Source organism: Sabethes cyaneus, chromosome 2 (assembly GCF_943734655.1).
Source record: "Sabethes cyaneus chromosome 2, idSabCyanKW18_F2, whole genome shotgun sequence".
NCBI lineage: Eukaryota > Metazoa > Arthropoda > Insecta > Diptera > Culicidae > Sabethes > Sabethes cyaneus.
In genome coordinates this window covers 13,960,496-13,984,384 of record NC_071354.1, presented here as the reverse complement: position 1 = coordinate 13,984,384, position 23,889 = coordinate 13,960,496, and the positions used below count along the sequence as shown (strand labels likewise).

The 23,889-nt window shown below is 36.8% G+C and overlaps 1 protein-coding gene across 1 annotated transcript in view; it reads right to left on the bottom strand.

Moving 5' to 3' along the window:
• LOC128737959 (sodium channel protein para) overlaps positions 1–23,889 on the bottom strand; it is an 89,558-nt gene that overhangs the window by 26,076 nt on the left and 39,593 nt on the right. Inside the window, exons 8-18 of the mRNA XM_053832748.1 lie at positions 23,821–23,881; positions 23,512–23,656; positions 23,064–23,228; positions 21,501–21,776; positions 13,353–13,373; positions 6,476–6,538; positions 6,121–6,304; positions 5,067–5,266; positions 4,083–4,182; positions 3,943–4,011; positions 28–281 (exon numbers count right to left, since the gene is read on the bottom strand). Coding sequence (XP_053688723.1) covers positions 28–281; positions 3,943–4,011; positions 4,083–4,182; positions 5,067–5,266; positions 6,121–6,304; positions 6,476–6,538; positions 13,353–13,373; positions 21,501–21,776; positions 23,064–23,228; positions 23,512–23,656; positions 23,821–23,881 — 1,538 coding nt within the window. The remainder of the gene's footprint in view (positions 1–27; positions 282–3,942; positions 4,012–4,082; positions 4,183–5,066; positions 5,267–6,120; positions 6,305–6,475; positions 6,539–13,352; positions 13,374–21,500; positions 21,777–23,063; positions 23,229–23,511; positions 23,657–23,820; positions 23,882–23,889) is intronic.

Genomic DNA, 23,889 nt, shown 5'->3' with positions numbered 1-23,889 from the left:
TAGATTCGCCCCAAAAGGGATACGTACATAATTACCACTTTTCAGTGAAGCCTCCATTTTCGGATCCATATCGTGATGGTCGAGCGCCATGAACAGCGTATTGACCACGATGCAGAGCGTGATGAACAACTCGACGAACGGATCGAACACGATGAACGCCACGCCTTCCTGAAACTTTAACCACACCCAGCAGCAGTCCCACACGCAGAAAATGTCTATCATCCTCATTAGGAACTCGAGTGCCTTGTCTTTGAACGTCGGACCGTCCTCGTCGTCGTCCTCTGTGGGGAAGTAGTAAACAGAGACTGAAATGGGAAGAGAACCAGTCCGGCCGCGGAGAAGAAGGGAAAAGAACCGGATAAGGCCCGGAATTAGTGCTGGCGGCTTTCGACTCGACTTCCTTTTGCTTCTGGAGGCTGACGGCTGACTGAGCGGCCGGCTCCGTTCGGCGGTGTCCGATGGAGCAGGTTGCGAATAAGTTTTGCTTTTTTTTTGAATATATGATTTGCTATTTCAATACTTTTATGTGAAGTTTGTATTGTGTTTCTCGTTGGGAATCTATCTTTCTTCTGTCCTACAATTTGGGTCTGATCTAAGCTGTGGCAATCAGAAACAGACAAACACTGAGCGGTGGCTTGTAAATCTAGCGAAAAGGCAGCAAACAAAACTGGCAACCGTAGTGGGAGATTTTTTCCATCGATATGATGCTTGATCCGTTAGATTGTACCACCAAGAAGTGTAGGCTTAGTCTACCTACGTTAAGGTAGGCAGCTTCTTCTGGGCGGGAGCTTTGCATGAAAACCGCAAGGAGAAAGGCGGCAGAGCATATGAAACTGTCGAAGTTTGCAAAATAAAAACCAATTTGGAAGGTTTATTATTTAATTATCAACTAGAAAATTTACGTGAACGAGTTTCTGCAAAACCGTTAGCTGCCTTTCCTGAGGCAACACGTTTTTCCGTGCTGTTTTGGCCGGATTTGAAATCTTTGACAAACAATGTTCGGTGCACTGCACAAGTTTTAGCGCAAAATCTTATTATTTTCAAGCAAGATTGGCTGAGTGAATCTTGGCACTTGTACTATTGTGAATTTACGCCATTTCTATATTTTAATTGACTGAAAAAAATCTTCCACTTGGTTGCTACGCTACGCTAATATCCACGCAGTTGTTGTTTCTAGCAAACAATCTCTAGTTTTCTATAAGCAGCTAGTTTTCAGCTTCCGAACGGCACGTTGGAAGCTACCTATGGTTTTGTTAATACTAGAAATTGGTAGTTGGTCTACTACCAATGGCAAAGTGTGTGTGAAGTATTGCTTGTGAACACTGTTTGCTGCCAGCTAAAGCCATTCCTACTACTGTTTGATCGAGTAGGCAGTGTAGATGCAACGGGTAATCTAGTAGGCAGTGTTGCGGCTCAAAGCTAATTTGTTTGTGTGACTTTGTTTATGTTTCTGAGAATTGAATGATTGTACTAGTTGTTCAAATAAAAGGATATGACGCGAGATGGAGAGAATATTTTATGGGCGAGTTTTTTTTGTTTGTTTAACCAATACAATAGGTTTGCAGCGGGTGACTGTCACAAGTGCAAATGTGTTCAGTTGAGTCCATATAGCTTTCCATTTTACTATTTTGGCTGAATAATAACATGTATAGAAGTTATTCAGTTATTTTACGACTTTTTTAAACTCTTACTGTTCAAAATAAGCTAGTAAAATTGTCCAACGTTATGGCCTTTAAGAATGTGCTCTTTAGGAGAATTGTACTAGTTTGTTTCCGAGTGTTTCTATAAAAGTTTTTTCAAAATAGCCCTTAGATTACCTGGAAAGCCAATGGTCTACGACAGTCTGGTGTAGGAGATGAAATTTGCGACCTTCGTTTAGAACTAACTCAAGACTATAAATAACTAAATTAGAATCTTTTAAAACTAATCAAATTTTGATATTGATAATGAAGATTAAATAGACAACAATTTTCCTATTTTGCTGACATTCGAAAACATGGTCCTCTTTGTGCATAACTTAGCTTGAGAAGCTAACTAGTCTACAACTACAACTGTTGCCGTTGAATTGTGCAGAATTACATTTAGAAAACTTCAACAGATACTAAACGGTTGTGCTAATAGGAACGCAACTATTGAAGGATTCATGCTCAATGTGCTACGTTTTGGTATGGAACGTCTCTCTATGGCTATTGAGGTTATGAATGCAAACAAAACGTCTAACTATTCTATGCTCGTTTTGAAGGACAGAATTTTTCAATACGCAATCGAATTTTTGTTGTTCAGAACCATTTTGCTTTTCGAGCATTGAACTGAGGTTTATCTTCGGGAAAAGCAATTAGGTTTTTGTTTCGATTATGTTTCGAATTGGTTATTATTTGGGGCAAACAAACCTTACTTCCTACCGGGAAACATTAGGAATTAAACACATAAAGAAGTGGAGTCAATTTTATTTACGTAAAGACACGCTAGCACCAAATCACATCGCATACGAGGGGCTTACACTGGAGCTGATTGAAGATATCCGGTTAGTTTCATAATAGAAAAATCTTAACAACTAGTTTCTATTCTAAAACAAGATTTTTTTTTGTTGAAGAAACAGAGAGCGATCGAACAGCGGAAATTTACTGGGAATAATAGTGTATCGAGTGATGAGTAGACATACAGATAGACAAGGAGAACGAGAAGTGCTAGTTACGAATGACATTGATTACGAGTTCCACTGGCCTTGATGAAAGGAAACAGTGAATAAGTTGCCCAAATAAGTAGTAGGAACAGAACAGATGTGATGGAAAAATAGTGTGAATAATGTGCAGCTGCAGTACAAGTCATTTTTCTAAACCAGATTTTTTAATGTCTGCCGAAAATGTTTTATTAGAGTACCAAATTGATGGGTCTTTCACTATGTCTTCTCGTCTTTATTGACGGTCAGTCTATTAAAAATAGAGCAGATTTTGTAATGTTTCCAACGTTTCTACTGTTTCTGAAGAATCCCTGAAGAAGACCAAAGATATAGAGTCGAAACGTTGATAAGACTGCAAAATCTGTATCCGCTAGTTTTGAAATCCTGCTGTTGAAATTTAGAACAATTGTAAACTCTCTCAACTAACCAATTTCGTGTCTATTCATAATACTAATGTTCCGTTTACGAACAGTAATCTGCCACATCATTCACACTACTAGCAAAAAGTTTTTTTTTCAGTGTACATGAGTAAGGTGTAGGATTTTAAAGCAATATACATTTATAGGTTCAACAACTTACACAAGTTGGTTTGGTTTTAGCATTAAAATAGTGATACCAGGGATAGCTTTATAATAATTAATGCTATCCATCAATTAATGTTTTCATTTAGCGAATCAACTGTAATTCCAAATTTTTCGGTGAAAAATTACGTGCTAAAACTGTCACCTAGTGATATACAATATTTGAATTGTTCTGCTTTTAAAACACAGAAATTTACTGGTTAGAATGCAGGAAAAAATCTGATCTGTGAATTTACACAAACATGTACATTTGGATGGTCTTAAAATGGTTCCAGCAGATTTAAAAAAAAATTAAGTAATCAAAAATCAAAAAAACGACAAAAACTTTTAAAAATTTACAAAACATCTTCTCGGAAGAAGCCGCCAAAATAGAAATAAAGTGTGCTAAAAAATTACAACCAAAAAAGACAGTCGCAGGACATAAAAACAATTTCACGTTAGGAAGATTCACGATCAACACGGAGTAGCAGACACAGATGAAAAAAGAATGAACCTCGAATGGATGTCGGACTGTCGCGATTATGGCTATTTTGGATGATGATCATGGCACGACAGGCGATGAGTGTGTGTAGGTATGTGAGAATACAGTAACAGTTTTGTGTGTATGTTGTCAAAATGTGTGTACATGTGTGGGTATGTATGTATGTATGTGCACGAAGCGCAGCGTGGTACCGAAATTACCTCCATGATCACTAGCTCTACTATGCCGACCAGCAGCTTGCTCGATGATATCGTTCAACACCATTACGTCTGAAATAGTAGATAGGAGAAAAGGAACATTGATTAGTGGTTCACCTATTGTTAACAGTGACAACACTCACCTTTCATATCTACTACGGTTTGTGTTTGAGAGGGCTCGATGAAAGGATTGTCGTTGTGTTTTATTTTGCCTGCGTCGTCTGTACAGTCTTGTGACATATCCTGCAAGTTAGAGGGTGGAGAATCAGTAATCATTTTTAAATGACTCAATTGGTTGTATTAGTTATACATAGTGGTCACGACAATAAATCAAAATGTGTGTCATGTCATAGCATAATATTATTTAATTATTTTATATTTTATAACGGTAGTTTTTTAACTACCGGTAGTAATCGACGGAGGAAACGACAGAAGAAACTAATAAAATAATGGGTGTTGAAAGCATCTCAGGGGAGACAAGGTGTGAAGGGGAAAGAACGGAAAATTAGGTGAGGGAGGGTCCTGGAAGCAACGCTTATTAATTTTTATAACGTTCCTCTTTACCCAGGCTGGGGGATCCGCGAATCAAACGAAGCTATAATGGCATCCGCGGATCCTTTCGCTTGGGGAAACAGGCACGTTATACAAACTTAATAAGCGTTGCTTCAATGACCCTTCGTTACCTAGTTTTCCGTTCTTTTCCCTCCATGCCTTGATTCCCCTGAGATACTATCAACACCTTTGTTTTATTACTTTCTTTTAAGAATCCATGAATCATATCTATCCATCCGAGTAAGCATCCATGAAACGTATTATCAAGGAATTTAAGAATCGAAGGATATTAGAATTCAAGGATTCAAAAATCTTATAATTCGAGTGTGCCAAAGTCGATGAATCTAATAATACAGTACGAATGTACAAGTGGTTGGAAGACAAAAGACGTAAGCCTGACAAGGGAGGTACGTTCAAAGGTGAGAAAATGGGTTTTGTTTTTTGCATTATGGAACTTTCCGTTACGCTAACAAATATCCACAAATAAAAACAGGTCTGAAGAGACAAAGTAGTAAGATCGGGCACTCAGCTAGTAGATAATATTATTGAATATCAAAGTTCCCAGTCATACTTACAAAGTCTCTCTGCCCCTTGTGGTTGGTGTCCGCGTAGGACATGTTCGGTGCCATGTTGGGCGGCGGCACGATCGAGTGATTGGTGTTCCGGGCCGACCGGTTCCGCAGTCGGCTTTCCTTCGTCATACCCCCGAGCAGGTCGCCGTGCGATGTGTACGAGATGCGAGATTGATGCGATGTGTAGGATGAATGTCGCGAACCTGTTTTCGATTGGTTTATTTTTTTTCGGTTGTAGCATTTCCGTCAGTTCCGGTAAGATAGAAATTCGGTTAGATCTTTCTTATGTGAAAAAGAAAAGACTGGCAGGTGCTCCACGGAGCAAACACAAGCTGGTTAGTTTTAATCAAACTTACAAGCAGTTCTAGTGTGCAAATTTTAACAAAATAAAGATTTTGATTTTTTTTTCTTTGGGTTGATTTAGATGAAAAAGCAATCCAAACGAAACTAAAAATACAGAGTAAATCAAGTGTGAAAATTTGTCAATGTGTACACGATTGGTGAAATTACTTGGTGAACAAAACAGATAAAATTCTAGTGAATGGCGAACAAACAATAGTACCTATGTGATGTGTAACAGTGTGGTTTTAAAGCGATCAAAACTTAGTATAAGTATGGACACTATAAAAATATAAAATGTATTTTTCTGTATTTTTCGAGTATTTGTTAGAGCAATGATGTTAAATTAGAGAAAGAGAGAAAAATTTTAACGATGCTGTAGAAAGTTTTTAGAAAAAGGGAGCAAAAGGGAAAGAACGGATAGTAAATTTAACGAGATTCGGTAATGAATGGATGGCGGAGTTATAACAGAATTGTATATAGAGTAGATAGAGTGAAGAAGAGCGAAAAGTCTCTTAGCAAAAATTATCGAGCAGCCATGGCTTATAGTCGGAATGGTGTGGGAAACGGAATGGGGTTTGTTTTTTTCGGAAAGAGCAATCGTATCTTTCTCTTTTGACGACTTTCAGAGTAAAACGAATATTAGAACAAGAGAGAACGAATTTGGAAAATCGGATTCATTGTCGATTGGAGTAGATTTTACTTTTTTATAGTGTACCTAAATTAGCATAGTATACTGGAACGATGATTGCACCATTTTCCTCCGACATCGGTGTGACCGCGTTCGAGTCATCGGCATATGGCAGGTGTTCCTGTGCATCGAGATATGTTGAGAGTACCAGTGGTTTTCTATCGCTACCAGGTACGCCCACGAAACGTCCTCTACCGTTACGTATCGTAAACTGCGGTGCGGGTCGGCAGCGGGCGTCAATTCGATTCATCGGTGGTTGCGGGTGATTTGCGGCGGCGCCAGGAAAAAAGGAAAACACACGAGACAGAGAGTGAGAGATAGAGGAAAGGAAGAAGAAAAAGAACGTATAAATCGTTTAGTGCTGATTCGTCTAAGTCTGTACCTGATGTGATCCTCTAGATCCTCTACGAAGATTAAATGGTGAACCAGGTAATGAAAGTGAAGCCTAGAAAGTAAGTATAGGTTTCAGTTGGTTAGTGTGTTTTCGCTTCGACTGCTGCTAACCGCGTTCTTTTCACGGAAGTAGAGAATAAATATTTATATATTTATGTCAGTTAATTACAATAGAAGCGGATGGGGTTTAATCTATTTGTTGGTGGTTTTCTCTATGCCATGAAACGGTTAGAGATAAATATCCGTGACTGATATGTGTTACGGTGTACGCAAGTGGTGGATTCAAGGGTGTAGTAAACGGGTGTTTAGTGTGACTTGGATGAACTCTAAGTAGATGCTCACTTTGCTCTATATCTTGCTCTTAGTGAAGTAAAATGTGCTCTAAAATGTGTTTAACTATATAACTCACACTGTTTGCTGTAACACAATATGACAAAATATGGTTTTGGTATTTTTTATTCGATCCCAACTGTGAAATAAATCACGCCAATCCCAAGAATTGCGCCATATTTGATTACGGAATGGTACATATAATAGAAGCTTTCTTAACGTGGAAAACCATAATCTAACATGAATAGAGATATGTAAGAAGAAACATGTACAATGTTTCAGTTATTTTAACAATACTGAACAAAATACAGAATTATTAGTTTTGGTTCACATATTAACCAAATAACTAGATATTTCACATTAACTATAACTTCTTAATTTTGCATACACTTGACCCTTTTTTGCTCGAATGTACTGTAGTTTCTCCTGGCCAATATTTATACAACTAACTTCACAGAATCCACCCATATTATAATTCTCAAATAGTCTAAATCAAATTTTAGGAAAGACTGAAAAGAAAATTATTTAAATCGGAATTAAGCCGAACAGAGATAAAATTATACCGTTGTTGAAAAAATCCTAACCTCAATCTAAAACGAAACAATGTCACGTCAAGATCAATTTCAAATTGCTAAAAAGTTAACATCAACACGGCCAACACTAAATAAGATAAGGGAAAAAGGATTAAAACACAAGTCTTACATTTTGATGCAATTTTCCTATTATTTTTGTATTGGTCCACTTTCTAGCGTTTTTTGTTTTATTATTTTTTATGAGATTTGGGTGTCGGTTTGGTATTATTTTTGTTTCTTTTTGACATTTGTGGCATTTTTTGTGATCTTCAAGTTTTTTTGTGATATCAAGTTTTTCGTTATTTATGTGGTATTCTTGTATCATTGATGCGTCATTCTGTTCTGTGTTTTTATAGCTTTATCACTTTTGCGTTAATTTCGTATTATTTTCAAATTACTTCTATAATTTGGTCTATTATTGTGTCGTCATTATGAATGATATTATATTTTGTATCTCTTTTATGAGATTTTTGGTATTTTTTGATTATTTTTGTGCTATTCTTGTGCCATTTTGGGACTATTTTTATATCTTTTTTGTGTAATTCTCGTATCCTGTTTGCATCCTTAAATATTATGTTTTTTTTTGTTTTGCATCATATTGCGTTATTTGTTTATCATTTTACTAGTTGAGCCCGAATCTTACGATCTGGAAAATATAAATGTTTGTTCCGAATTTCGAAAACTGCGGGACATTCCATTGGCCAGTGTTTGCGAAGATGTTTCATCTTTGTATTTGTTCTTTGAGTTCTTATATTGCATAATATAGCTCTAAGATGTTGTACATAAAAGAGTCATAGCCGGAAACAGAAACAAATAGTTTTTATGGTCGTATTGGAATTTTGTTAACTGAATAAAAACTTCTGGCTGTTTGCAACATTTACTATATGCAGTCTGATTAGAGTAAAATGTTGCTTAGAAAATTCTTGATCGTTTGCTATTATTAACTCATTTTTTAAAATTTTGTGACTTGGTCCGGTCTGATTTAACACCGACCATATACCGTGACCGCACATAATTGCGATCAGCTCCTTATTCCGATCACTCAACCTAAATGGTCAATTTTTAGAAAATTGAGCCAAAATCTGTAGTAAATGAGCACGCTTAGTTATTGTGCTATGTGTTTATGTGTCAGTTGTTGAAAAATGACTGCCTTTGGGGCACCATGCACTTCAAAATAAATTAAATTCGACAGGCAGTAGCAAAAATTTGGAGTTTAGGATTAATTGCAACATGATAACATGGTAGGATTATCGAAATTTTTTGACGTAGAACTGCGTCTTACAGCAGGGTGTCAACCAAAATTTGGAGTCAAGCCACCGTCACGAAAGAATGAAAGATTTTGAACGCTAATAGCTCTTCCAATTTAAAACGGATTTTGATCATAAACGATGCAGCAATTATTTATATCATATGGATATAAACTAGATCAAATTATATCGTAATTTGATATATTTGTTATATGCCTTGAGCAAATTTTGTTACAATTTTAGTTATTTTAACTGCTAACGAGACCAAGTTTATAACCAAACGCAAAGGAGACTTTGTTATAAAACACTTATTATCTAGAACTCATCTTGTTATAAATTTGATATATTCATCGCATGACTCGGGTCGGGATCGGGTTATTAGACCAGTGCCGTACCTCGAGGCCAACTGAGAGGCTCAGATGTTTTGCTTCTCTAACGTTGTAAACAAGCGACAGCGACAGCGCAATTATGAACTATCTTATTAATGCGTGTTCTTTTAATATAACAATAACATATTATTTTGAGGACTAAAGTTTTCTCCTAGAACTTTGTTAATAGCTGGATGCGTGAGGCAAATTTCTATCCAGCTTTCCACGAGCAATAATGGCGGTAATTGAGCACAAGTGGGCACAATCTTTTGACATTTCTTGGAGGAGCGTCGAGTTTGCCCTGACGGAGTTACTATGGATACATTCATGATTGTTTGTTGTTCGACTGTAAAAATGTAAACATTGTTTATTTTGCAGATCAGCTAAAGAGGAACATAATTGAACGGACAACAAGTTTTATGGATTGTGGCTTTGCAGTTTTCGCGAATTTCAGGGAGAATGGCCAAATACGCAACGGAAAGTTTCTTATCAAGACGAGACGCTGTTCGAGAGCAAACTTGACAAAAACGGGTCGACTAATATGAAGTTAATGTCTCTCAGTTCACTCGGATGTTTAATTCGGACGATTGTAAAAAGTATCCCGAGCCGGTGCTTTCAGGAAATTATGGCCGCAAATCACTACAAAAGTTTGAATCCGTTCATTTATGTTCCATTTCAGCTGATCTGGAAAATGAAACAATGTTTACATTTTACACTCGAACAACAAACAATCATGGATGTTTCCATAGTAACTTCGTCACGGCGAACTCGACGCTCCTCCAATGAATGTCAAAAGATTGTGCCCACTTGTGCTCAATTACCGCCATTATCGCTCGTGGAAAGCTGGATACTGAAATACTCCGATTTTAGCGCTGGTACAAATTTTCGTTTTTGATATCACAAAATAGCTCACCTACCATAAATACGGTACAGCAAGATTATTATTATATTGTTTGTTTTTTTTCTCACTTTACGCTATTTTACGCTACACATATACCAATAAGGTGTAAAAAGTTTTCTTCAATATTCGAGGTTTCTTCGCGAAAATCAGCCTCACGTAGTTCTACGTCAACTACGCGGTCTTGTCTGAAACACAACCTTCCTGGTTTTATTTTTACTATTATTTATGATCAAAGCTTTATGAAAGCGTCCAATGTGGCCCAATTTTGTTGTAATTGTAACAGTTGAACAAAGATAAAAGAAGAGGAAAGTTTCATAATTCGCTTGTTGATCTTTTGAGTACACAAATTTTATGAATATTAAGCTAATGACAATAATGATCATTAACGCAAGCAGAAGATTACTGGTAGGGGGATTGTCGTCAAACTACATAAATGCAATACATTTCAGATCCATTTGGTACGAGTTGACAATAGTTTTATACTTTAACAGCTCATCATGACGCGATCGGAATCAGATACACCTGTGATCGGAATTAGAATCACCCCTTATAATTGATGATCGGAATTAAGTGCACTGATACACTGAACTTTGATGCGAGCAGTCGAGTCGAGCAGTTTAATCGAGCAGTTAAGTCGAGTAGTCCATTCGAGCAGTTGAATCGAGTAGCCTAGTCGAGCAGTCGAATCGAATGGTTAAGTCAAGCTGTCGGGACAAGCGGTTAAGTCGAACAGTTGAGTCGAGCAGTTCATTCGAACAGTCGAGTCGAGCGGTTGAGTCGAGCGGTTGAGTCATGCAATTGAGTCGAGTAGTCCAGTCGAACGGTTTATTCGAGCAGTTGAGTCGAGTAATCCAGTTGAGCAGCTGAGTCGAGTCGAGCAGTTAAGTCGAGCTGTCGAATCAAACAGAAGTCAAGCAGTTGAGTCTAGCAGTCAAATCAAGCAGTCTAGTTGAGCAGTTAAATCAAGCTGTTCAGTCAAGCAGTCCAGCCGAGTAGTTGAGTCGAGCAGTCGAGTTGGGCAGTTGAACTGAGCAGGCAAGTCGAGCAGTTTAATCGAACAGTTAAGCCGAGTAGTCCAGTCGAGCAGTTGAATCGAGTAGTCTAGTCGCGCAGTTGGATCGAGTAGTCTGGTCGAGCAGTTGAGTCGAGCAGTCGGGTCAAGCGGTTCAGTCGAGCAGTTAAGTCGAACAGTTGAGTCGAACAGTTGAGTCGAGCAGTTAAGTCGAGTAGTCCAGTCGAGCAGGTAAGTCGAGCTGTCGAATCAAACAGTTAAGTCAAGCAGTAGAGCAGGGTCGAGCAGGGTTGAGTGGCTAAGTCAAGCAGTTAAGTCGAGCTGTTGAATCAAGCTGTCAGTTGAATCGAGCAATCAAATCGAGTAGTTGAATCGAGCAATCGGGTTGAGCAGTTGTGTCGAGCAGCCGATTCGAATAGTCCAATCGAGTAGTTGAGTCAAGCAGTTCATTCGAGCAGTCGAGCCGAGCAGTTGAGTCGTGTAGTCCAGTCAAGCAGAGGAATCAAGCAGTTGAATCGAGCAGTTGAGTCGAGCGTCGAATCGAACGGTTGAGTCGATCAGATAAATTATGCTGTCCAGTCAAGCAGTCCAGTCGAGCAGTCGAATCGAACAGTTCAGTCGAGCAGTTCAATCGTGCAGTTAAGTCGAGCTGTCGGTTTGAGTAGTAAGTCAAGCAAATGTATCAAGCAATCGAATCGAGGTTCAGTCATGTTTTTAATATACAGTACACAGTTTTGTATTTACAGTTCAAGACTAGCTTGTAGTGCTCAAAAATATTTATTTTTGTTTATAGTCGACGTTTCGAAGGGTATCCCTTCACCAGAAGGAGTACTTTTTGTTCTGAAGTTAAGATAACTTTTAAAATATCGACTATAACCGAAAAAAATATTTTGAGCGAAACCCATAGCCAAAGATAATCTAAATTTCAATATATCATTTTTGACCGATTTTTCTGTTTGTTTTGTATCATTTTGGTGCCACTTTCGCATTATTTGGAAGATTTTTTTGTTTTTTGTAGCATTTTATATAATTCTTGTATTAATTTCAAGTCCTTTTACTATAATTTTGGTGTCATTTTTGAATTATTGTTTCGTTATTTTGTATCATGCCGGTAACGTTTTTAGTAGTGTCATTTTTTTATTCATTCGTATGTCAATCTTTTTTGTTAATTTTATTCCTTTTGCAGTCATATTTTGCTTTATTATTCGATATTTTTCATTTGTTTCTTATATCATTTTATGACTCCTAAAATAATTTTTGTATCATTTTTTAATTATTTATCTGTTATTGTATCTTTTTACTGCTATTTTTGTTATCGTTTATTTATCATTTTTGTATCATTTCAAGTTTTTTATGTTACATTTGTGTTATTGTTGAGTATTTTTAGGACAGTTCTATTTTATTTTGTTGTAATTTTTGTATTGTATTTGTATCATTTTAATGTAATTTTGTCTAATGTTCACTTGACGAGCGTTGTGTAGAATTCGTAAATTGAGGAACATTGCACCTTTTCTTTTAAATTTACCGTTTATTTATTATTTTGACAGATACGTATTTCGGCATCGATTTGCTTCTTCAAGTTATAAAAAAAAGTTGCTTTTTATGAATATTCAGTAATGTTTTGCTATTTTCTGAGCAAATTTTTTGTAGGTATATTTTCTGAATCACTAAGAAATATTTTTTTGCATTTTTATATAAGATTTTTGCTCTATCTTGATTGGTTTAAGAGTTAAAATTTTTTGAAAAAAATAAATTGAAAATAACGTAATAAAATAAATTGAAAAAAATAGTGACCTTGAGGTGGGCTTTTCAAAAATCGTTTCAATTTACAACTTCATAAACCAAGCCCGGGAATAAAATTTCACAAACTACACTTCGTCCCAAACTGTAGGATAATTTTGACAAATCTTTAATTTTATTAGTATCGTATGCTTTAATAAAAAGGCATATAGTTCCATGTAAAAGCGCTTAACCTATGAACAGAGACCTGTGATTTAATGAAACATAGGACATCATCCGCAAATCATTGTGTGCGACTTGATAACAGAAACCTTGATAATCGGTGTAAAGTTTGCTGCTAAGAATTGTTAAATAGCAATTATTACTTCAAATTTTTCCACTTGATGCTAACAACTGTTTACGAAAAAACACAATTGTTGAAATCACAATAATAAAAGCGGAGCATGAAAGTTAGACTAGGATGGTTGAAATATTGATATTTCTCTGTTTTCATGCGACAATCGAAATGATCGCAATTTTTTTAACGAATAAAAAGGATTTCCGAATCGTTCGGTTGGCGGATCACCTCCAAGTAAGTTGGGCTACAGTTAGTAAAGTTTTGGTTATTAAAAAAATATATTCAGGTATATTTAGTGTATATAAATGTTAAAATGTAGGTGACAATGAGTTTGCTGTATGTATGTTAGGGTTACCTACCTTCTGAAACGGTGCACCCCCCTGGCGAGCGGTTGGAGAATGGCGGTATAGTTTGTGTATTTTTATTTTAATATTTTGGAAACAAGGCGAGTTGTTTTGTTAATTATTATTGATCGTGAAAATCATTCAATTATGAATCCATGACGATGATACGGGCAGGAAAAGTACGGGGGTGATGATTGTTTCGAATTGGTGTTTTGAATGCGAGAATTTTCGTACGTTTTTTTTTTTGAATTTGGATTGATTTCGGGGTTTGGTGCCGCCAGATATTGTGTGATTCGTAGTCAGGATGAGACGATAATTTCGTGTCGAAAACCAGGAAGATAAAGAAAGAGAAAATAACTTGATGAATTTTTCATGTCAGTAAGAAGCGAATGAGGATGAATAATTTAGCATTGTTTGGCAAACGTTTTTGCCGCCACAAGCACACATACGAGTACGAATAGGGGAAAAGCGGTGGTGAGCAAACGCATTTCGCAAGCGGGAATTTCACTTGGCAATTTGGCTTTAAAACACAGTGCTTTAAGCAAGATTTATCTACATAGAACTTTTGCATAGAAATTGCCGGCTAATTGGATTTTCTGAAATTTATTGAAATCACATTAGAATAGGGTTAATTATTTAAATTCTTTTTCTTAAATTTTAAAAAAATTGTACTATGTTGGACACGTCTATATTGAACCCCAACGATTGCTGCAACTATTGTTTCTAAATTAGCGCTGTTATTATGAAATGCATGTAATTCAGTATAAGTTTTAAGACTGCCTTCTAATCGCAGATGCTGTATTTTAGGTATACGATCCAAAGAGAATAAATAGCATGAAAAATGTCTTGTGTTGTTCTAACGCTCGTTAGAAGTAGTTAAACAGGAGATTATAAGGCGAAGGATAATACATTAATTTAGACCTGACCTCTTGTGTTTTGCTTTTTTCTATGCATGAAATCGACATTATTCAAATTATTATGCTAAGCTTGTTGAATTGATCACATTTTATAAACGGATTGCAGTATTTGAATATTGCACAGCTATAAATATGCCACAGACTAACGGAAGGCCAATTGTAGGTACTTTTATGAAATCTACATGAAAAGTTTTCAATTTAAAAAGTCTGCAATACTGTTGAGAAATTCTACTTTTCGGTGGAAGTGTGACTCGACGAAGTCTTCTTTTGCATTTTATTTGGACAAAAATATTGGCAAAGTAAGATAAAAGTATTTCCAATGTCTAGTTGGTTTCTGACCAATAATGACAGTGAGTTAGATAAATGAAGATGCGAAACGAAATTGGTTGCGAATCCTAAACTATAAAACTATAAAATGAGATGACAAAATACCGTAAACGGTCAACGAGCCCATAAACGTAAGAGAGACGAATAGTGAATTCATAGTGAATGACAAAATGATTTCTCGATCACGGAGCGTAATTGGTACAAACAACAATTGTTCAGTATTAACGAGTGTATTTAAAACCGTGTAAATTACAAGAACATTTAAAACTGACTGTAAAAAGCTGTCAAGCGAAAGCGATTCATGCTTTGTATGTACTGTCTAGAGCGGATCATCGTTTTCCTAGCATCGCACAGAGTAGTAAGGATCGGGATTTTCACTAGTTTAAACCTCGACTAGAGCTAGTGGAGAATGCGACCCGTAAAAATGTCCGCGGGTAGCTTCGGTTTGGTACGACGTTGGATTTCCTGGGTTTGGAAATTGAATTTTTGTAGAAATCATTTTGTTCGAACAGTGATGCGAGCAGAATTGCTGAGAAAAAAATGTTCTAATTAATTAGAGAAAGAGAGGAAAGAAGTACAGCTGTTCTGTGACTGAGTTCAATGGAACGATTTTAATGAGTGTATAGTGTGCGTGTGTGTGTTTAGTGTGACGGATTAAAAGATGTTGGTTGAAAATAGGGAAAAAATGACAAATCAATCTATGGTTTAGGTTGATTTTGAAGATCGGAAACGTCTTCTGACTCGCATTTCCCGAAATTAAAAGTATAAAGAGTCGAAAAACTTGAGTTAAATCGAAAAAATGGTTAAGGTTTCAAAATTAAAATCCAAAAAACTATAAAAACAAAAATCTAACATTAAAAATCAAGTGTAAAAAACAATGTTGAAGGCCAGTATCCACCTCAAAACTCAAATCACAATTCAAGTCATTGACGAAGGTCAAAATTTCAAGGTTATGTCAAAAGTCAAGTCAAAAGTCAGGTTAGAAGCTAACTCGGATTTCAAAGTAAAAGGTAATTCGAATTCAGCAATTAAAACGAAAATTATATTAAAAGTAGAGTTGAAAGATAAGACAAAAGTCAAGCATCCAAATGTCAAATTAAAAGCAAATTACTAGCAAATATCAAATCAAAATTTACATCAAAAGTCAAATCAAAAATCAAACTATATGTCAAGTCAATAAATAGAGATAAAGATCAAGTCAAAAGTCATGTAAACAGTCATGTCAAAAGTAAAATCAGGTAAAGTAAACCCATGCCCAAGCCAAATCCTAGGTTCGATGTATTTTGGGTTTACAAAATACATTCTTAAATCCAAGCTCTAGTTCAGACCCAAACCATATACAAGTCCAAATTAAACTTAAAATAAATGCAAGTCCAAATTAAATTCTAGGCCGCACAAAAGTTCGAGTCGAAATCCAAATGCAAATCAAGTTCACGCCCAGCTTCAAATCAAGTCCAGCTTGAAATCAAGTCCAAGCCAAAGTCCAAATTTAAGCCGAAGTTCAGGTCCAAGTCGACGTCTAAATAAGGTCTAAACGCAAGTCCAAATGCAAATGATATCCCAGTCTGAATACAAATGCATGTCAAGTACACATTCAAATCAAATTCAAGTCCAATTGTAGTTCCTAATTTGGATCCAAATAAATCCAAATTTGATTCCACATAAATCAAGTCCAAAGTCAAGTCCAAATACAACGCAAAATTTAGAATCAAATCGAGTCCATGATCACGTCCAAATCAAGTTTAAGTCTAGGTCCAAGACAAGTCCAAATCCAAGTCTAACTCCGATTTCGAATACAAATCAAGTACAAGTGCAAGCCAAAGATCACATATAAACCCAAACACAGGCCTAAATCGAGATTCATATTAAATTCAAGTCCAAGTTTGTTTCCGAATCATGTCCAAGTCCAAATACAAGACCAAGTTTAGGTCCAAATCAAGTCCAAGCCTAGGTCCAAATCAAGTTCAAGTTCAGTTCTATATCCAATTTCGGGTCACAATCAAGTCCAAGCTCATTCCAAATCCAAACTCATGCCCAAGTTCAAATCTGAATGTAAATTAATCTAAATGTAAGTCAAAACTAAGTCCAAGTTCAAACACAAGCCCAAGTCTAGGTCCAAATTAAGTCCAAGTCCAACTTCATATATATAGTCCAAATTCAATTCCAAATTAAATTGAAGTCCCAATACAAACCAAATTTAAATCCAAATCAAGTTCCAGTCCAAGTCGAGTTCCAAGTTTCATTCCAAGTCTTGCATTTTGTTCAAATTCAAGGTCACGTCCAAGTACAAGTCTAAATCTAAATCCAAATGCATATCAAATACTAGTCTGAATCAAGTCCAGCCAAAAACCAAATATAAACTCAAGTCTGGCTCGAAGTTGAGGTCCAGACTAAACCGAGGTCCAAATGCAAATTAAGTCCAAAGCAAGTCGTAATGCAAATCAAGTCCAAGTGCAAATCTAAATTAAATTTAAAGTTCAAATCCAATTCCAGATCCAGTCAAGTTGACGTCTGGTCTATACGTTGAGGTCTAGTTCAAACCCAAATCCAGATCCAAATCCATGTCCAAGTCCCTATCCAATCATAAGTCCAATTCCAAAATCAAGCCAGGTTCAAAACAAGTCCGAATCCAATACCAGAACAAGTCCAAGTCCAAATTGAATTCAAAATGCATTTACAAGTTCTAGTCCAAAGCAAGTCCAAATCCAAATTAAGACTAAGCCCAGGTCCAAAGCAAGTCAAAGCCTTAGTTCAAATTTAGCGTGAAGTTTAGATCAAAATCAAGTCCATAATCAAGCCCAAATCAAATCTAAGCCTAGGTCCAAAACAAATTCAAGTTCAATTCCGATTTCAGCCAAGTTGACGTTGAGATCTAATCCAATACAAGTCTAGATAGATATTCAAGTTCAAGTTCAAGTCCAAATCAAATCCGAGCTTAGTCAGAATTCAAGCTCAAGTCCAAGTCTAAATTCAAATCTAAATGTAAATCAAGTCCTGGTCCAAGTCATAACTCCTAAGTCCAAATTCCTATTCCAAATCGAGTCCAAGTTTAAATCCAAATGCAAAACAATGACTAAGCCTAGGTCTACAACAAGTTCAAGTCCAAGTTTAACTCCAAACATACGCCCAAGTCAAAATCTAGTTTTGAGTCGAAATCCAAGTCTAAATCCAAATCCTAGTGCAAAGCAAGTCTAGATTCAAATTCATGTTTAGGTCCAAACCCAAGTCCAAGCCAAATTCTATGCGTAAATTCTACTCCAAGTCCAAGTTGAATCCCAACTCTAAGAAGAGCATTGTAGCTACGAGGTATCATATTATGTTTGACGAGCGAGTGGTTGGAAGTTCCTAGTATAATTAATCCTAGTATCCGAATCCTAGTATAATTACCTTGCCTTCATGTTGAATTCTACATTACTTAGCCTCTTGATAGATTAGTACACTAATCAGTCACTGGTCAAAGGAACGTTCTGAAGATTTGCCAAGCCTTCTGACTATAACTTGAAACGATACTGGCTCGAGGAACGGGATATTTACTCGAGAATAACCTTCGAAGGAACGATAAAAGACTAAATTCTATAACTCAAAAGTCAAGACTCGAAACTCAGAAATTCTAACCCAAAGTCAGAAAAATTCGAGAACGGCCCATTTTGGCATGAGGTAATTTGGTAATTGCTATCTTGCATAACGCCATTTAGCATAATCATAAGGGGACATTTAGTCTATCGCTCGTTAGGCATAACTTCTCAAACATAATTTTGTGGCCATATGGTTGCTTTTCTAGATGTCGCGAGTTATTACCGGTGACCCGCCGTCGGAAGCTTTTCCTTAGTCCTCCCATGGATTAGCCGCATTGTCTGCTACTGTCTCTTGTTAATAAAAACTAAACAACAAAATCTGGCTACTAAATTATAAACTGTGCCAAAAACGCGTTATGCCAAATGACCTTATGCCATATGGCAGTGATCGCCAAACCGCGGCCCGCGGGTCGCATGCGGCTTTTGCTTGTAGCCCACGGACTGGTTTGATGGATGGTGAACGGGAACTATAGGTTGAATTTATTAATGTCAAAAGTCAGTTCGGGCAGCGGATCAATTCCGTGACCACCACTGCCATATGGCATAGTTCCGTCGTAAAGAACGATCAAAAAGAAACGATCAAAACGTCAAGTTGCTCAAAGTTTTAGGATTTTCAGTTTTAAAATTGAAAATTAAAAAATCGAAAAATAAAAAACTGAAAAAAGAAAAATCAACAATGTCGAGAAGCCCAACTGTCCAAAAACTGAAAATTTAAAATCCTGACAATCCTGACCTGAGAAGAAGTTGAAGGCTAAAAGTCAATAAATCGAACAGCCGAAAAGTCTGCGAATTGAAAAGATAAGATGTCGGATAATCTTAAACCTCTGACGGGTGAAGCCATCAGTAATACCACAATAGATAAAAAATGGTCGCAGTGGTGCTAACTTTCTAATAAAGAAAAGTCCTTCAATAGATGAAAAGTTGACCGTTGAAAGATGTAACAAGCGAAAGGTGGTCAACAGGTTGATGAGTTAAAAAGTTTAAACGTCGAAATATTGAGTAGTCTGAAAAGCGTAGAATCCTAAATTTGGCCTATGCTAAATTGCTTATAAATCTGAAAGTGGTAAATTTAAATCTTAAGTCAAACAGTTCACAAATTTTTAAAAATGCGCATTCGAAAAAAAATCGGAAGTGAGTCCTAAAGAGGAGCAAGATCTAGACAGTGTGGGACATCCAAGAAATTGGAGACAAGCAGCCATGAACACGGAGTATGTTGGCGTAATATTGTAATGCAGATCAAATCCTTATGGACATCGCACTACCTTAAGTAAGTAAGTAAATAAATAAGAAAGTGAAAATTGAAATTCCGGAAGTCAAAATTTAAAACATTTAATATAGGTATTAAAAATGTAAATAGTTGAAAGATGATGTTTTATTTAGATGTTTGTAATTTTTTACATTATGACTATAAACCATTCTTGGATCAGTGGACTTTTTGAGTTTTAAATTCTATCACCCTTTTCCTCACTATGTTGTTGTCCGAAAAACGACGTAACATATTCACCACGTTGCGTTGAGCTTGTTTTGTTTGGAAACTAGTGATGTAGAATTAGGTCTAGTAATAAAAACTTTGGGAACGTTAAAAAATTGTTCTTTGAAAAGTAAAAATGCCCGCTGAGTAGGTTCTTCTGGTCCTGGTAACTTTAATTATTGTAGTATATTATAAATTACACCAAAGAATACAGTATCTTAGCATTTGCGTGCCGATTATGCTTCCTCCATACGTTCGAGATTATGCGAAACAGTCCCGGAGTCGGATGACTTGTCCCGGAAAGTGTCCCACATTGGTTTAGAATGAAATCTTCATTCAAGCAAGAATAATATCATAACTTTATTTCTTACTTTTTTTAAACATTTATAAATTTATATATTTACAAACAATAAAGAGCTCCTCCTTCTGTTCGAAAGTTATTGAAGAATACATTTTTTTTGCTTAAAATACAAAATTTGGTTCATAGAAAAAATGTTTTAGTTTTTTCTTTCCTGTTTCTTGAGAGGAAAGGACTGTCAGAATAAAAACTCTCTTACAGAGCCGTAATAAACGTTTTGTTGGAGCAACAACCAAACATTAAGGTGTTTCAAAGATTAGAAGACAATATACGACATTATAAGCATCAGAAATGGTGCATTTCGTGTTTCCTTTAAAACCAAGAAAACTTCGATTTCGTGGTGTAACAAACTTGATGTAATATTACCATGTTCAAAGCATGACTAAAGTGGAAGTTTTCAGATAATTAAAAAGATATGAAAATTAATACGCGACTGCTGAAGTATTTAAAAAAGGAGGTTCAATTCAGAAATTTTTCTATTATCGACACTATTTATTTTATATTGTATATCCAATTATGAGAATTTTACGAATCAAAACTCTGCACATGAAATGGTTCTAAATCCACTACGCTATTTCGTTCTTTCTAATGTGAGCACATGAGCACTTGTATCTAGAGCGACAAAAAGTGTAGGTGTTGCGCTTCTTTGCTGTTTGTTTGTTTGTTTCTTTGTTTGTTTGTTTGCCTGTTTCGAGAATGTGTGATCTACTTGCCACGTGGCCACTCCACGTACGGTGTTTGGTGTGTTGTATTGTACCATGAGAGGATGAGCGTGTATCGTGTGTATCTGCATGACAACTGGTATGACTGAGTGGAATCCTTCCGGTCGAAGGATTGCTTTTTTTTCTAGGTCAGTTTATCATTAATCCGTAGAGGATACTTGCTGGAGGATCATACTGTTTGCTTTCGGTCTTTCCGCTTGAAGGAATTGACAACCAATTACTAGATGGTACTTCTATATGGGAATTGACAGCAGGGAGGATAGTACGAACAACAATCAATCAATCCATCAAACAATCTTGTTAGATTATCCGATTATCAACTCCGGGGGTCTACTAGAAACCGTTAGTGATCTATGCCAGTGGATGTTATATGATTCTATGAGTTTGTATTAAATCCAGCTGGTCGATTTCGACCGTATTAAAAAAGTCTCGAATAACAAGGTAAAATATATTTCATTATCACTGCCATAATGATTTCTCAAAATTCAATATAAGGCAACGGGAAGCTGCTTGATCAGTCGTGTCCTTCAGTTTTTGTACGCGTTCAAATATCACGATTTCTGAATCGTGAACATTTTGCGTCCTAAAGGTTGCGACTTGTTGCCGTTCATGGGGAAAGCACAAAAGAGGGATTGGGAGCATACATCCAAAGAACAAGCATTGGAAAACTTTCGAATATCAAACAACACTGGGAAAACCTTGGGACGCGCAGAAGGAAAAGGGAGGTTTTTACTACACTCAGGAAGGCGGACGAGTGGGAGTGGGAAGTGCAGAAAGCGGTCCACATACTTACCGCGCTCACTTTACGGGCTTTTGCAGTGCCAGCTGCAGTAGCTGTTGGTGCGGTTGTTCTTGTGATTTCGCTCACCGACTCCAATCCTTCGCTCCGGATCGACATCTTCTCCTTGTTGTTGTCGTCGTTGCCCTTCTCCTGGCCGACGAACAGCTCGTAGCTGTGGCAGGAAAAGTCCGACGGGCTCTTGGCAATCTCCGGGTTCGCCGCGGCTGCCGCCGCCGCTGCTTGGGCTTCGAGTTTGGCCGCTTTCGCTGCAGCCGCTTCCTCCGCTTCCTATTTGGGGTTGGCATGGCAGGTTAGTAGGAATGTGTATCGAACAAAAAAATAGATTTTCGAAATTTATTAGTGCGTGGCAGTTGTAGGTTGTAAATTTGTCCAGCCAACGTTCAACAAATGAAAGAAAACAGAAAGCGACTTTTCACAACACGCATTAATATTTATAGTTTTTGTAAACAGCCAGTCAAGGCTGTTCAGCTTGACTGTGACTAAAGTCGCGCCGCTGTTTATTGCTTTTTGTTCAGTAGCCACATAGAAAGAACGTATCCTTACAAAGAATGACAGGATCACACTTGCAGGAGGAATTCTAACTAAGTAACTTACATTGTTTGATTTGATGTACACATACATATACCACATCACACATCAAGACGTTGAGAGCCATTTTTTACAGTTGCACATTCATACTGGTACAAATTTTTTCAATGAATTTCATAAATTTTAACAAAACAGATAATATTAAACATGTAAACATAAAATGTTAAGTATGATAAGGTATGGGAAGAATTTTATTATTATTTTTTTTGTCCAGATATACATTGAGAAGCAATTTTAAGAGGATCATTATCAATTAATCTGAGTATGACGAAGTTTGTTGTGTGCTCTTTTGCTTTGGTAGAATATCTGAAGTTTACTTTATTTGCAACAATGTTGCTCCACTAGATTCAAATCACATAAAATCGAACAGAACTTTACCGGAAGGGAAAAAAGTTTAGATTCACACATTGAAAATGTTTCAGCTCAGTGTGCATGATACCATTATCAAATGAACATGCAACGAGAAAACATACACCTCGTATAGTAGACAATTGATTCACCACACATTGCATTACATAGATGTACGCGCCAAGCTTTCGCCATTTCAAAATGTCAGCGGCTTGCCATTAAAAATGCATTCACTTTTATTCGCATCAATCAACTTCGGTCAGCTGTTCTATCGTATCGGAGGCAGCCGTGTAAAGCCTTGCTCCGTTTTGCAGCCACTTGTATCGTTACTTTACACGTTAGACTGATTGATAATGATCCTTGGATAGTCGCGAGTTACGTTCGAATTGAAAGTTATTTTTAGTACAATACAAAACAATGACTCACGAAACAAAGTGGTAACAAGGTAGAAGGACATGTTGTTTGCGAAGAAAAACACATAAAATAGACGGTGACAGTGAACATTGATTTTTTTTTCGAAACAAAAGCACCAAATCAAATGGACGATTAAGAATAGAAAGAACGGAAAAAAGACGATTATTTGAAGTTTAAAAAGAAAGCAAAAATAGTTTCGCTCACCCGAAGCGCTTCTTCCTCGGCGGCCTCTTCCTCTTCGGCCTTCTTCTGGAGTTCGTCGTACGACATGGCGACAATGGCCAAGATCAAATTTACAAGGTAAAACGAACCCAAGAAGATAATCACAATGAAGAAGAGCATGTGCCACGGTCCAGCTGATCGTAACACCTGTTTTGCACACCACGAAGAAATTGTAGGGATAAAATCAAGTAAGTATTTCCGGCGCTAAAAGTTTCTGGTTTTTTATGGGAAGGGTTGGGGGGATCAATTGGTTGAAAATTGTGACGGTAGTTCAAGCAAATAATTTTGAAAAGTGTATCGAATTTTGTAACGTTTCCGTAACAATTCTCGTTGTTTTACTGTGTCAGTTTCAAGGATGGAGTCTATTGGTGTGGGTGGGGATTCTCACGTAGATATTCGCTCATTCACACTTCGAACAGTTGATACGAACCAGTTGATATAAATTCTCCCAATAGTCTTGGGTCATTAGACGAAAGGCAGATAAGAATGCCCATCCGAAAGTATCAAAACTTGTATACCCGTAATTTGGATTATCTCCAAAACCTTGTAAACATATATATCCGTCCTCACATTGCCTGCGGTAGTGCGGTTTGCGTGTATGAACGAGAAAATGATATTCGGTCCGAAGACCGAGAAGTTGATTAGCTAAAACTCGTGAGGTTATTTTTTTCGCACGAATTTTTGCGTTACAGCGAAGGATCCGATAGAGTATAGGGGACAAAACTACTGATATCCTTACCCAGCACCTGACGAATTCCCACAAAGAGGTGTGTCGCCGGCGTCTGACCAGTACCAGTTGGCTATAAAT